Source organism: Geospiza fortis, unplaced genomic scaffold (genome assembly GCF_000277835.1).
Source record: "Geospiza fortis unplaced genomic scaffold, GeoFor_1.0 scaffold387, whole genome shotgun sequence".
In the NCBI taxonomy this organism is placed as follows: Eukaryota; Metazoa; Chordata; class Aves; order Passeriformes; family Thraupidae; genus Geospiza; species Geospiza fortis.
The window spans coordinates 340,412-355,437 of NW_005054546.1; the positions used below are offsets into that span (position 1 = coordinate 340,412).

The 15,026-nt window shown below is 53.1% G+C and overlaps 2 protein-coding genes across 2 annotated transcripts in view; both read right to left on the reverse strand.

Annotated features, from left to right (window-relative positions):
- GPATCH4 (G-patch domain containing 4) overlaps positions 1 to 3,977 on the reverse strand; it is a 6,845-nt gene extending 2,868 nt beyond the window's left edge. The window contains exon 1 of the mRNA XM_031063972.1: positions 3,954 to 3,977. Within this exon, the coding sequence (XP_030919832.1) occupies positions 3,954 to 3,977 (24 nt within the window). The remainder of the gene's footprint in view (positions 1 to 3,953) is intronic.
- Positions 3,978 to 4,920: 943 nt separating this feature from the next.
- Positions 4,921 to 14,809, reverse strand: UBQLN4 (ubiquilin 4). The gene is made up of 11 exons (XM_005429418.2): positions 14,723 to 14,809; positions 13,694 to 13,845; positions 11,349 to 11,554; positions 10,780 to 11,042; positions 9,533 to 9,691; positions 8,637 to 8,862; positions 8,123 to 8,262; positions 7,588 to 7,671; positions 6,872 to 6,987; positions 6,125 to 6,302; positions 4,921 to 5,560 (listed from the first exon to the last, which is right to left on the reverse strand). The coding sequence occupies exons 1-11, from the start codon at positions 14,807 to 14,809 to the stop codon at positions 5,408 to 5,410; spliced, it is 1,764 nt and encodes a 587-aa protein (XP_005429475.1). The 3' UTR covers positions 4,921 to 5,407.
- Between the last annotated feature and the right edge of the window lie 217 nt (positions 14,810 to 15,026).

Here is a 15,026-nt window from a genome sequence, read left to right on the forward strand (position 1 = left end):
GGGGACATGGGGACAGGGATAGGGACGGGGGGACGTGGGGACATGGGGACAGGGATAGGGACGGGGGATAGACGGACATGGAGACAGGGATAGGGACAGGGGGTCAGGGATATAGGGACAGGGATAAGGACAGGGACACGGGGACATGGGGACAGGGATAGGGACGGGGGGACGTGGGGACATGGGGACAGGGATAGGGACGGGGGATAGACGGACATGGAGACAGGGATAGGGACAGGGGGTCAGGGATATAGGGACAGGGATAAGGACAGGGACATGGGGACGGGAATAGGGATGGGGATAGGGACAGAGGGACAGGGGGATAGGGATATAGGGACAGGGATAAGGACAGGGACATGGGGACGGGAATAGGGATGGGGATAGGGACAGAGGGACAGGGGGATAGGGATATAGGGACAGGGATAAGGACAGGGACATGGGGACGGGAATAGGGATGGGGATAGGGACAGAGGGACAGGGGGATATGGGGACAGGCATAGGGACGGGGACAGGCATAGGGACAGGGACATGGGGACATGGGGATAGGGACAGAGGGACACGGATAGGGCCAGGGGGACAGGGATACGGGTACAGAGGTAGGGATATGGGGACAGGGGGACACATGGACATAGGGACAGGGACATGGGGATGGGGGCACACAGACATGGGGACAGGGAGACACACGGACATGGCAACAGGGATAGGGACATGGGGGTAGGGAGACCCAAGGACACGTGGACTTAGGGGACATGGCGACATAAGACACGAACATGGAGGTGTGGGATGCACGAGGATGGGGATACACAGGCATGGGGACACACAGACACACATGGGTGTGCTCACACGGACAGAACCATGCACACACGTGTGCACACACCCGTACCCACAGCTGCAGCCATGTCACACACAGGAACGTGGGCACAGCCCGTGCACACACGGGTGCACACTCAGACACACTCGGGTGTGTGAAGAGGTGACACACACACCCTGCGGCCAGCCCTGCTCACCTGCTGAGCCATGCACACACCCGTGCTGCGTGTGCCACACACACACACACACAGAGCTGATCTGTGCACACACAGACAGACAGACACACAGAGCTGATCTGTGCACACACAGACAGACAGACAGACAGAGCTGACCTGTGCACATACAGACAGACACACACACAGAGCTGATCTGTGCATACACAGACAGACAGACACACACAGAGCTGATCTGTGCACACACAGACAGACAGACACACAGAAGTTGGCACACACACATAGGGACATATGTATGGATGTATGTGTCCGTACACACACACACACAGACACACACAGAGCTGACCTGTACACACACAGACAGACAGACACACACAGAGCTGACCTGTGCACATACAGACAGACAGACACACACAGAGCTGACCTGTGCACATACAGACAGACAGACACAGAGCTGACCTGTACACACACAGACAGACAGACACACACACAGACAGACAGACACACAGAGCTGACCTGTGCACATACAGACAGACACACACACAGAGCTGACCTGTGCACATACAGACAGACAGACAGACACACACACACACACACACATAGCTGACCTGAACACAGACAGACATACACAGAGCTGACCTGTACACACACACACATATACACAGAGACACACAGACAGACACACAGACAGACAGACACACAGACACACACATATTTTCCAATGTATCCTACCCCATGACCTCCTAACCCCAGCATATTTCCCTACTGACTTTCTCTTCAGTCACTTTGAATTTGCCCCTCCACAATCAGGGCTGTGGCCACAGGAAACTGCCCATGCCATGGAATTTGGTAACCAAAAAAACCCAGTTCATTGAAAGGAATGTAGATGTTGGTTTCCTGCCATCTTTCTCTCCTCCACATTTTCGAGGTTTGATTTCAAAGTTGAAGTGTTGCACTGGGACACTGTGGGGAAAGGCTGTGGATCCCCTCCAGGGAAAGGGGGAGGAATGAAATACAAATAAATCCTTGAGAGCAGAAATCTCTCCCAATCAATCAGCTGGATTTACCACTGCCTGCTGCAGGAATTGCTTCATTCATTATGCTTTAAAATAATTAATTCTATTTATCAGAGGAAAATGAGAGGAAACAGTGAGTGAGAACTCCTTTGGGCAGTTCCTTGGGGAAGGAGAGATATGGGAGCGAGAAAGTGCAGCGGTTCCTTTGGAAGTGGGCCTTTGAACAGCACATTACCAGGGATTAGGGAAAGCTCTGGAGGGGATTAAGATTTCACTCAAAGGCTCCTTCCCACCAGCCTTCAAAGCTCCTTTTCCTCCAGAGCCTGGGAAGGATCTGCACCCCTGTGGGTACCAAAGAGCAGACCCAGCTGCATCCACCTCCCAGCCCTGATCCCAGGCTCAGTGTCCCACCCCTGAGGAGGCTGCAGGCCCAGAAAGGTTTGAGAATCCCAGAAAGGTTTGGGATTCCAATCTCCTTCCTGTACAGAGCAGTGCAGCAAAGCCCTGGGAGCAGCATGGGATAAGCAGCTCTGCTGGGGGAGGTGGCACTGGATGGGCACCAGAGGCTGCAGCCTGCCCTGGGTCTCTGTTTCTGTGTCTGGGCTGGCAGCAGGGCAGCAATGATCCCAAAGTGGCACAAGAGCAGACGCTACAATGTGGAGAGACAGGAGAAATTTGTTTTCCCACTTAACCAAGGACTGGGCAGCCTTTGAGGGCTCATCATGGCCTTTCAGGAGTTAAAGAGAATTTGTTAAAATGATGGACCAAAGTCTTTTTATATGGACAGATAATGATGACCCAAGGGGAAATGGTTTTAAACCAAAAGAGGGAAGATACACTGGATATTGGGAAGGAATTGTTCCCTGTAAGGGTGGGGAGGCCCTGGCACAGAGAAGCTGTGGCTGCCCCATCCCTGGCAGTGCCCAAGGCCAGCTTGGACAGGGCTTGGAGCAGCCTGGGACAGTGGAAGGTGCCCCCATGGCAGGGTGTGGGGTGAGATGAGCTATGAGGGTTCTTCCCACCCAAACCTTTCTGGGATTCTCAGACTCCTGTGGACTCCCCTCAGCGCTTCACCGCCACCTGCACACACTGCAGCAGGATCCCTCCACCATGCAGGGACTGATTTCCAGCCAGCTTTGGAGTCACCAACCTGCTCCATCCCTCCAAGGCCCTGTTCCAGCTCACACACAGATCCCCCACACTGTGTGACTGACACCACCATGTCACACCTTGCTGACACACTGAGGGGTGCAAGGACAATTTCTGCCGGGCCAGAAACATTGCTGGGACTAATTTTGCTCCTCAGGGATTCAAACTCACCACAGGGCTATATCCCCACTCCCTGTGACCCTGTGCACCCTCCCTTCCCTGCTTGCACCATCCATCCATGCATCCATGCATCCATGCATCCATGCATCCATGCATCCATGCATCCATGCATCCATGCATCCATGCATCCATGCATCCATGCATCCATGCATCCATGCATCCATCCATCCATCCATCCATCCATCCATCCATCCATCCATCCATCCATCCATCCATCCATCCATCCATCCATCCATCCATCCTCTCCCCCCACAAGCACATTCCTTACAAGAGCTGGCTTGTGCAGACTTCAGTGCCATCAAGGGACCCTGAAGAGGTCCCAAGGCTCACACAGGCACTTCCAGGAGCCTGTTTTGAGCTGAAGAGGTCCATCAGTAACATTTGGGAAGAGCTCTGACCCCACCAGTGCCAATCAGGACCTCCAGTCCCATCCCTACACAGCTCTGTGCAAACTTCCCACGTCTGAGGCTGCACAAAGCACTGCACACATTTGTGCACAGCCTCCAGAAGAGGCTGAAGCTGCTTTCTAAATCCTCCTCCAAGGGATTGCAGTCTCATTAGGATGCACACACAGAGGCAGGAGTGTTTCCAGCCCCGTGTTGCCTCCACCACCAGCACCACCTACACTCTCAGCAACACCAACACCCATGGACGATCCCAGTTCCAGCTGGGTGCAGCAGGTTTTACAGGTACGCAGCAAACCTCCTGTTCCCTCTCTGCCCAATCCTCCCACACTGAAACAAACTCAAAACTCTCAAACAACACTGACTCCCAGCTCTCAACAGCTGCTAATCGCCAATTCTAATTCAAAGGGAGCTTCCAACCCGGCACTTTAGGGCCAGTGCTTGGGAAGCTACAGCAGCATTCCTGAAGTGTCAGAGGTTTCCTGGCCAGGAGGGAGGGAGTGATACCCCCGTGCCTGCACTGAGCTGAGCTCGGGGAACAGGACAGCACAGGTTCATCCCGAGTGACTGGGAAGTGGCCCAGCTGAGCCAAGGCAGGCAAGGATGAGACAGGGATGCAGGGAGACAGATGGTTGTGCGCATTTATTTTCCTTTGATAAAAATGGTGTATGCAAATTACACAGCCATGGAGGCTCCTGGGAAATACCACCCTGCTGGTCCTGGGGAGGCTCTTGGACAGTCTGAACATTCAAACACACCAGAATGGAAGGGGGGTGGAGGATGGATCTAAACTGGGAAGAACATGAACTTCAACATTTTCCAGTGAAGCGAAAAGACCGTTAGCTTATTTTTCCATTTCCTTTTTAGTTTTCACACTAGTACAAATGAACCCACTGAGCACAGGAGTCAATGCCCCTGGAGACCTCTGACCAGGAACCACACGACTTGGGCAGAAACACACCTTCCAAACACCTTCCTCTGCACAGCACCTTCAACTCAAGCTCAAGAACAGCACACCTGGTCACTGCACACCCCTGGGTTCCATTACACCACCCCCAGAGCGTAAAGAGGCGACATTTCAAATGCAGGTTTCTCACCCATTAACCCTCTACCAGGAGATTGGAGGCACCTGTGAGTGAGGGACACGGGCTCGGTTCATCCCAGGAAACATTAAGACAAATGACATCAGAAATTCTCAGGTAATTTCAATTTTTCTTTTGATCCATTCCCAATAAGACACTGAGAGAAATAACCAATCCCCAAACTTGGCTCAATTTTTTAAATATTTGCCTGAAAGGAGGGCTAGGGGAAGGAATCATGTACAGTTAAAATCAAGCTACTCAAAACACAATCATTCAGGTAAGTAACTAGAAGTATCGCCTCTACCATCTAGAGAGAGAGAGAAGAGTGTCTGAGACAGGGCATATTTAGGAAAAAATACACATCTGAAGTCTCTGTGGCCACGATGAGAACTGGAATCCACATACAAGCCAGTTAAAGAGCATTTCAACATGAAATCTTAACTTAGTAGGAAGGTCAGGGTTAAGCTGTATCTTTTTGTTTTAAATACATGGACAGCTGTCAGATATGAAAATGATGGCGGGCTTTCCGGAAAGATCCCCTGTGCATGTGTATGGATGCATGTGCTGACGTCTGTGGGGCAGCAGGACAGAGTTTAGGAAGGCTGGGAGCCCAGCAGTCTCTCGATAGCTGCGTTGATGTCCCCACCGGTGGCGATGAGCGCCTGCAGATTGGCCTCACGGTTGATGAAGCCCATGGCATTGAGCTGCTCCAGCTGCTGTTGGAATCGCACTTCGGGACTCTGCGCCTGCGAGGGGAAGGACACAGAGCTTGGAGTTAGAGAGCAAAGAGCCTGGAGTAGTCAGAGAGCACACACAGAGAGCACACACAGAGCCTGGAGTCACAGAGCACAGAGCCTGCAGGGAGTTAGAGAGCACACACACAGCACACACAGAGCCTGGAGTCACAGAGCACACACAGAGCACACACAGAGCCTGGAGTCACAGAGCACACACAGAATCCCAACATGAGCACAGCCAGCAGCCCATGCAGGAACCCCAAGCTCAGCTCCAGGGTCGTGTGGGTACAGTCTCCATGTCCCCCTGGGATGTGGCACAGCAGCCACACCAGAGGCAGTCCTGGTTTAGTACCAACAGTGGCAGCAGTGCAGGCAGAAGGATCCCCAGCATGCTAGTTTAAACCTCTGAAAGGGTTCAACACCCCAAAGGGTCAGCCAGACCCCAACACCAAACCTGGCCTAGAGCACCACAGCCACAAGAGACTGTTGGGGACCACATCCCCTGAGTGGGCTGAGGTGGGGACCTCCTGGAGACCTCCCTGCCCATGCCAGCACCCCCTGGGTGTTACGTACTTGAGAGCTTCCTCCGGCCAGCAGCTGGATCATCTGCTGCATGAGCTGCTGTTGAGGGTTACCACCCCCAGCTGGAGAGGCACTGGCCGGCGTCGAAGCAGAGGGAACGGGGTTCTCCGGGATTGTGCTTCCTCCTGTGGAGGACGGGGGCATCCGGGGCATGCCGAAGGAGCCAAGGCTGCAGAGGAAGGCAGAGCATGCTCAGGGTGACACTGGCATTGGGCACCCCCCCAGAGCAGGGCAGCAGGGCAGCCCTCACTGAAGGCCCTGCTCCAGGGCAGCTCTGCAAACTGAACCAGCTGCATCCATGTTCTGGTCACACCTGGCACTGGGAGTGAGCAGAAGCCTGCAGAGAACTGCTGTGATGGAGAAGGACCCGTGGTGACAGTAAGCAGAGAGCTGAGGGCTGCTGGTAGATCAGCCTGCCCCAGCACACCCACCCAGCCTTGTGTCTGTCCATCTCATACTGTTCTCCAGAGATAAAGCTCTTGAGTTCAGTCCACACAAAATGCAGCAAACAAAGGATGGGGGAAGGACTAAGTGCATTCCAAACCTTTTCTCCAAAAACAAAGGATCAAGGACTTCCCAGTGAAGGACAAGCAAGCAGCAAGTGCTAATTAGCTCGCTCAGAGGGGCCAGCACAAGTCCCCATGACAGACTGCCCTAAGCAGATCTCCTGGATGAATGCAGAGCCAGCTCTGCCTGCTGCTGCTGGGCACAGCAGTTCTGCCCTGGAGCACTCCGTACCTTGGCACTAATCCGGGGGCCTCCGTCTGCAGCGTCTGGAGCCCCTGCTGGATCTGGAGCAGGGCCTGCATGGCGCGGGGGTTGGTGAGGATGGACAGCGAGTCCGGGTTCTGCATCTGGGGAGCAAGGCAGAGACACACACGGTACCAACCAGTGAGAGCTCAGGCAGCCAGAGCTCCAGCACTGTCACAGCCGGGCCGGCGCCAAGCTGCACCTCCTGCCTGCAGCCAGGGCTGGCCTTTGTGTCTGGATCCTCCTCCGAGGCTCCAGACTGCAGGGCTCACCTGCAGGGACACTCGCAGAGCTCACATCAGTTTCCTAAATGAACTGGGTGAGTCAGATTAGAACTGGGGACACATGCCGTTGGATTCTGATTTACCTGAGAACCAGCTGCTCTAGCACAATTAACTGTGTCATTTTTGTAAACTCAACACAGTGAGAGACTGTCTCAGGGGTTCCAAGTAGCTTAACAAGCCTAATCTGGAGTCCACCTTTCAATAATTCAGATGAGTTAATTCAGACCACCTTTTCTAACCATGTTCTTCCTCTTTGTCTCCCCTGTGCAACCCCCTTCCTTGCTCAGCCCAGCCTCCCAAGCCCACATGCTTCCTCCTAGTGCACTCAACCAGCAGCTGAGATCCTGCCTGTCCCACAGTGGGGGAGAAGCTCTGGAGCCAGGGGCTGAGGGCAGCACAGGGCCAGCCAGAGGCCTTTACCTGCTGCAAGAAGACAGGGAGCTGAAGGCGGAGCTGTTCTTGAAGCTGTGGATTCCCAGCAAAGAGGGGGACATTTACCATGATCTAGCAAGAGACAGCACATGTAGGTAGGGTCAGAGAGTTGCTGCCACTTGCTGTTAAACCCTATACAGCTAAGTCATGAAGAAGAACAGGTCACTCCTGGGGCCCCTGACTCCCTCCCTGGGCTTTCAACATGCTCCCCTGCTAGGGGGGAATGAAAATGGGACAGCTCAATTCCTGACAGCAGTGTTGAACAGGGGCCACTTGGCCACAGACAAAGAGAAGGGCCATTCCCATGTCCCTCTGAGGGCCACCTCTTGTGTTAGGGGCTCTGCAAAACACACAGGGCTCCGAGCTGGGGCTGCCTTCTGGCTACTGAGAAATACAACCAGACTGTGTATTCACTCTGCTCCAGTGTCTGCAGGAGGAACCAGTCTGACCCCAGGAGCAGAGTGACACCTCACACTGAGCTCATGGCCTGCCTGGCAACAGCAGACACCTGCAACACTTTTACCTGTGCTGCAAAGTCCGGGTTCTGGGCGAGAGTTTGCATCATGCTCCGCATGTAGGGGGCAGAGATCATATTCTGCATCAGTTGAGGGTTTTCAGAAATCTGCTGCAGGAGTCCTTGCATCTCTGGGCTGTTGAACATGCCTGCAAGGGGAAGGGAAGAGAAAGGAAAACCCCTGATGAGCCTGAGCACCACTGCATTGCCTGAAACACAATGTGACAGGTGACAGCACTGCCTGTACTCCATCCCCCAGCCAGCAGCAAACAGGGCTGTGGACAGCCAGGGCAGTGCCCTGCTGGCCACCCTCCTGCTCCTGAGAGCTTCAGGGACAGCAGAGTTCCCAAAGGAACTGTCCAACAAGTGCATCAGATCACTCATTGGCGTCTGCAAGTAGGCTAGACCCATTCCTCTGGATAACAGCCACAAACAGGGCTCAAATGCCAGAGGAACCAGCCCCCCGGGGAAGCCTGGGTGAGCTGCTCAGCCAGCAGCACCCTGCAGCTCCTCCTTTATGTACCTGCACCGATGCTGGCAGCATTCAGCCCAAAGGGGTTGGACACAGTTGGGGTGCCCTGGGTGGTTGCGGAGCCCGTGCTCCCTTCACTGCTGGGTGCCTGACTCTGGGAAGCAGGGGGTGTGGGACTCCAGGGGTTTGGCAATGGCTCTCTGTTCTCCGTCCGCAAAGGCTGAGAGCTCGAGCTGTCAGAATTCCCCGTCAAGGAAGAGAAAGGATTGCTGCCAAACTAGGGAGAAAAAAAAAAAAGAAACAGATGGAATCAGTTAGTCCCAGCAGACCAACCCCAGCACTGAGCGAGCCAGGAACAGACGATCATATTCAGCCAAGTCCAGAATTTGCTAAACATGTGCCATGATCCACCTCCTGAGAAATCTGCAATCCACAACACACCTCACTCAGAAGAAGGCCAGGCTCAGGAATGGCCACAGCCCCAGGTTCAGCTCCCAAATGCAGGGCTTCAAAATGCCCTTGTAAAAGCAGCACCCGGACATAGCAGTAGGTATTGCTGGACTGGAGTATGTCTGCACAGCCCTCTGCAGCCAGGCCTGTGCTCCCTCCTCCTGCACCACCAGCCAGCTGGATCTGAGCCAGCTCGGTACTGAAGGCGTCAGGCTCCAGCTAATCCAGGGAGCAGAGGGCTGGGCTAACAGTGACAGGGCCTGCCTATCAGTCAGGGCTGGCATCCAGCCTGCTGGGGGACTGCAGGAGCCAGAGCAGGTCCCTCCTCTGACACCTCAACCCATGTCACAAGAGGCACTGCACCGTGTTCTCCAGCCAGTGCCCGCCTGGAGTGGAGCCACACTGTAAGAAAACTGCCCCATCAGCAGAGGGGATTGGGAAAGACCCCCTAAAGACCCCCTTCCCACACTACACCCACTCAGAGAACACAGCCATACCTGCTCCCTGGCTGCACTAAACATGGGCTCCTGGATGTCCGTGTACATCCGGCGCAGGGCGTTGTATCCTCCTGGAATGCTCTCGAGGTTACTCAAAGCACGGTCCTGGTTCCGCATCATCTCCTGCATCATGGCAGGGTTACGAGCCAATTCCATCGTCTGGGAGAAGGAGGAAAAGGTGGAAAGCTCAAACTCCTCTCCCAGGAGAGAGAGAGGATAATTAAACCCAATTTGCAGGCAGAGAGCAGAGAGATCATTTATACAAGCAGAGAGAGACCAGGGATCCAGGCTCCTCCCCAGCCTTGCTCAGCTCTCTTCCTTCTCAGCCTCAGTTCAGCTTGATGAAATTGTTCTGTTCCTAAGCAGTACCAGGACATCCAAACACCCAACACCCATATGTTCCCACTCAGACTGCATACAACAACTGGGAAGATGGATCCTTCCACCCTCTCCAGACTTTTGATGGGTCTCCCCTGCACAAAAAATATCCAGGTCTCATTTGAGAAACTGCTCAAGTACAGATTATTCACAATTTAGTCCTGCAGCTCTGGGATCTCATGTATGGCCAACAGAGCTGAAAGCAGAATGACTGAGAAGCAGATGGAAATGAGGCCCGTTCAGCACAACCCTCTTGACAATCCTCCCCAGGAAACAGCAGAGCCCTGTTAATGGCTATCAACACCCAGATTCTCACTGATCCCTTAGGATTCCCTTCAAACGAACCTCTGGTCTTCCAGATAGCCAGTCTTCTTGGACATGGGTCCTCTCTGCTCAGGGAAAAATGAGAGCCCTCTAGGATCCCAGCCTACACTAATGCTCCCCACTGATACAGGTAGTGAAACATTCACTGTACAGCTCTGGAGTCTCTACATAATCTGTCAAGAGAACTAGATAGAAACAAAGAGCTTTTGCAGTAGCTTCACTTCTCCAGCACTGTTTTTACTCCCATTCCTGAATCACAACACAGTGGCCTTGCTAGAAAAATCCCAGCATCCCTTTTTTTCCCAATACACCACGAATTCAATAGCTCTGGAAGGAAGAAAAGAGTTGCAAGGATGTGGGTTGAGCATTTAGTATTCACATAACTCAAGACCACCATCTGTTTGTGGGGAGCTCACAGCAGGAAGGAAGAGATCTCCAAAACCACTGCTCTGGCATTCCCACTCCTCCTCCAGTGCAGACACTGATGTTGGTTGGTCCACAAAGACTCTCCTCAACACTCTTTACTGAGCCCTGGTGTGACTCACCTGCCTCATGAGCTCTGGGTTATTGAGCATGTGGCTTATCTCTGGATTTCGCTCCATGAGCTGCTGCATCTGGGGATTGGCCATGATCATCTGCCTCATGAGGTCAGGGTTAGACATCATGTTCTGCACCAAGGGGTTCTCCATGATCTGGGAAAGCATCTCCGGGTTGGACATCAGCTGCCGCTGCATCTGCTGCTGGAGCTCCATGAAGTTGGCAGAGCCCATGCCAAGGCTGCCCAGCCCAGTGATGCCACCGAAGCCAGCTGGAGAGGGAACAACACATGGGAAGAGAGGCATGAGTCAGGAACTGTCAGAAGAGGACAGGCAGAGCACTGCATCCCCACAAATCCAGGGGTACCCTGTATTCCCACAGCAGCCAGCTCTGAGCAAGGACATCCCTACACACACACACTTCACCAAGTGGCATTACCTTGAGCAGGGACACAGAGGTGTGCCATGGGAGTGACTCATGCAAAGCCCATGGCAGGCACAGACAACAACAGGGGTCAAGAACCCCAACTCCTTGGTCTAATCCCAGAAAATTCTCCCTTCTCCCAGTGCCCACTTACACAGGATGGATGCAGCACTGTTGGGGCCTCCATCTCCAGGCCCTCCCACGCTCCCTGACCCGCTGCTCCGTCTGCTGCCGCTCCCTGCGTCCGGACCAGCACTGCTGGATGTGGAGGGCTGAGATGGGGCAGCAGGAGAAGAAGGGCTTGCAGTGGGGGCAGAAGCAGCATTGGGGGCAGAAGCAGCAGATGTTGAATCTTGGACCCTGTAAAGGATAAAAAGTATTAAATTGCTGGTACTGGGGAAGAGCAAGGGGAGTCCTCTGCCGGGACACAGGATGTGCACCCCACGGGGACCAGGCTCCCAGCACAGCAGCCAGCCCAGCTTCCACCCCGTGTCTGCCTGCACTGATGCACAGCTGTGCTCCCAGATGCCTTCCATCTGCTGGAATCTGCCTCCCATCCTGAAGCACTGCAGCCCCTGACATGTCCTGGCCCACGCAGAGCGCCTGGACGGGTCTTACCCTGAGTTGTCTCCAGCTCTTCCTTGAATCCCACTGAACTATTTACTGCAGCCATATCCTTGAGCAATGAGTGTGCTTCAAACAGCAAAATCCTTCTGCTGCTCCCACAGAAACCACAGGAGGTTACAGCAGGGCTAGCGCATGGGGCAAACAACAATGTTCACTTCTGAATATTCCTATCAGTGCTTCTGGGGCAAAAAGAAGCATCAGCATTACTGTACAAAGAGGGAAACTGAGGCACGAGGCAGCCAGCACCTGTCTCACAAAGCCATGGAACATTTCTGGCCAGCTTGGCTCCAAATTCCCAGCTCTGCCACTGGCTGCACCTTGATGCAGGGCTCCTGCTCCAACACAAGTTATCTGGAGCTTCTTTTAACACACCCACACAGACATTGTGCTGTAAGCCACCACGAAGCAGGTGCTGGACATCAGCTTTGCTGAATACACCAACCCAGGTTAGTACCTTCTTACCACAGTTATCCTCAAGAATGTTACAGGAATTTGAAAGAGAACATTTAAAGATTTTCTGAAGCCTCTGCAGTCACAACAGTGAGCCCTGGACTAGTGTTAAAGAGTTTTCATTAAATTAGACCACAAAATTAACTTTACTCACCTCAATAATGCTGCTATGCCTCTGACAATAATAACAATGATTTCCTGATTTTTTCCCAAACCAAGAATTATTCCTTTTCTCTATCCCCCTTTCCTTTTTCACTCTTCTAGGACTTGAAAAATCAATGCTGAAGGCCCCTGTCCACTGTCCAGACTAACCTGACTGCTGCTGAAAATCAGTGGCCACTGAGGGAGGCAAAGAGTGGGAAAACAAAGCAAATGGGAAGCTGAATAAGAAAGAAAGAAGGAAGCCAGAGAAAGGGCACTTGGTTTCTCTGTAATGTCTTCAGTAAGGACTTTTCTAGAACTATTAGCAGGAGAAAAATAAGCAGCCCAGAACAGCTCTGATTGCCTCTTTGCAATGGTTCACCAATACCACATTTATAGTGGAGACAGCAGAAACAGCATCAGGCTCTCAGGCTACCTGGAGAGGCAGAATCCAAGGAGAAGCTACAGGACCTGACAGCAAACTTCCTTGTGTTTGTAAAAGAACAGGTGGAATAAAAAAAAAACAAAAACAAAACAGGGAAAAAGCCCATCTTCATTAACGCAGCCCCCCCAGGGGACAGCAGAACTGCACAGAGACACAGCCCTGGAGCTCCTGGGAGCTGGGGCTCACTGTGGCCAGAGCCTGAGGCATGGCCCTGAAGGGCCTTCCAAGATCAATGAAATGTGGCTGCAACTAAAGCACAGCAGCTGTTCCCAAAACCCTTCCATGCCCACCACCCCTCTGGAAAGTGCTGGCAAGAGCTAAACCTGCAGGACCCTGAGGTCAGCCCTGTGTCCTGCTCTCAGTCTGAGGTCTGTGGTGCTCCTGAGCCACGTCCCCACAGGGAATTGCCCAGGTGCACCCACATGAGTGAACCCACAGTGCCCCATGGCTGCACAGCATGCACTGCCTGCCCCAGCTGTGCCTGCAGGGCCCACACAGGGCATGTGTGCTCCTGTGGCACCTCACAGAGCCTGAGGAGGTGACAAAAAAACCCAGGTATTAATACAAATTCACTGGGAAAGTAATTTCTTTTATCAGCAACTTTTCCTAGAACCAGTATCCATTTCTGATGGGTTCTTCCAAGACACACACACATGAGTAATGTTAAAGGACCAGCCCCTCAAGGTACCTGCCATACACCATCACAGCTGTGTCACCCATGGACAGGTTAGTGACAAACCCCACTGCTGTGTGGGCAGGGAAAGCTCACCAGGATCATCACAACCTGTTATTGCCACCCCCATTTGAGCCCAGCCCCCCCAAGACCAAGCTCTTACTTCTGCGGAGTCTTAATGACCAAGTGAACAGTGAGCCCATCTTTGATCCCATGTTGATTCAACGTGTCTCCATCCTTCAGGATCTTCCCAGCAAAGATCAGAACCAGCTGATCCTGTTTGGCTTTAAACCGTCTAGAAATCTCTTCTTTGAACTGAAAAACAAACAGCATTTTTCAGGCAAAGGACTGGTACCAGGAACATAAAGCTCCAGGGCTCACATCCACTCTGGGAGCAGCCCAAGGAACTGACCAGCTCTCAGAGGGTACCACACAGTCACCACGTGCTGATGATGTCTGAGGTGTTAATGAAAACCAAACCAAAGCAAAGACAAGCTCTGAAGTCACAAACTATGGAGAAAATCTCAGAAAAAACAGAGCCATTCCCTCAGAAGAGCTGAAGGCTTCCAAAGCCAGACCAATTTGCTTCAGGCCTAACCCAAACACATCTTTTATGCTGAATGACTGAACTGGTTTCATCTGCTCATTTGAGGTTTTTTTTTTCCTAATGAAAGCCAAACTCTGATTTAATACAGGACAGAGCTCTATGGAAAAGGCAATAATCCTTTATCAGCCAATGGAAACAAACTAGGTCTTCTTCAATTCCTATTTCTGCAACTGAATTCCCTGTGAGCAAGCCACGGAGCATGGACACCTCATCCTTACTGTGTGCTGGGATTTACACCTGCAAGCAAGACTCTCACTGCTGGCCCTGCCGGGGCATCCCCAGATTGATTTGGAGGAAATAAAGCCTTGGAAAACACAAACTAAAGGGAATTCAGAGGGGAAGGCCAGCATGGAGAATGAAACACACATTGGTTGCAGAGCTCTCAACCTTCACAGCAGAACTCTAAAATCAAGGCTGGGCACAGAACAGCCCTGGCCCCAGATCACCCTGTCTGTTCTCTCTCCACACCCCCCTTACCAAGGGGCTCCCCCGAGGGAAAGGATCAGGAGGGCCACACGTGCACAGCTCCTGCCCACAGCATGAACTGCTGCCCAGAGATCCCTGCCAGGCCCTTCACACACCGACCTCGTGCCCTACGCCCGACCAAAGCGCCAGCCAGCTCAACGCAGAGCCCATGACACCTTGTCCCAGTGGGCATCGCCGCTTCCTCATCGCCAGGACCAGCCCTAGAGCCCGCCCCTGCCAATCGCAGCCTCTGCTAAGCGCAGCTCTTGGCAATCCCAGCCCTCTCCCGCTCCCTAGCAGGTGCACAGCCCTCCCCCCAGCCCACCCGATGTTTGCTTTCCTCCACCTCATCCAACGCCGGCCCCAAACATCTCCTCGCCCCTCGCCCGGGGAATTTCCCTCCAGAAAAGTCCAGATGCACGCC

Bases quoted from the DNA above. Each gene is read 5' to 3' on its own strand.
- UBQLN4 (XM_005429418.2), bottom strand. From the start codon at position 14,809: ATGAGGAAGCGGCGATGCCCACTGGGACAAGGTGTCATGGGCTCTGCG. The intron at 11,555-13,693 runs GTAAGAGCTTGG...TATCCTTTACAG, and splicing joins GTCATTAAGACTCCGCAGAA to GGTCCAAGATTCAACATCTG. The intron at 8,263-8,636 runs GTACATAAAGGA...TTCCCCTTGCAG, and splicing joins TGCTGCCAGCATCGGTGCAG to GCATGTTCAACAGCCCAGAG.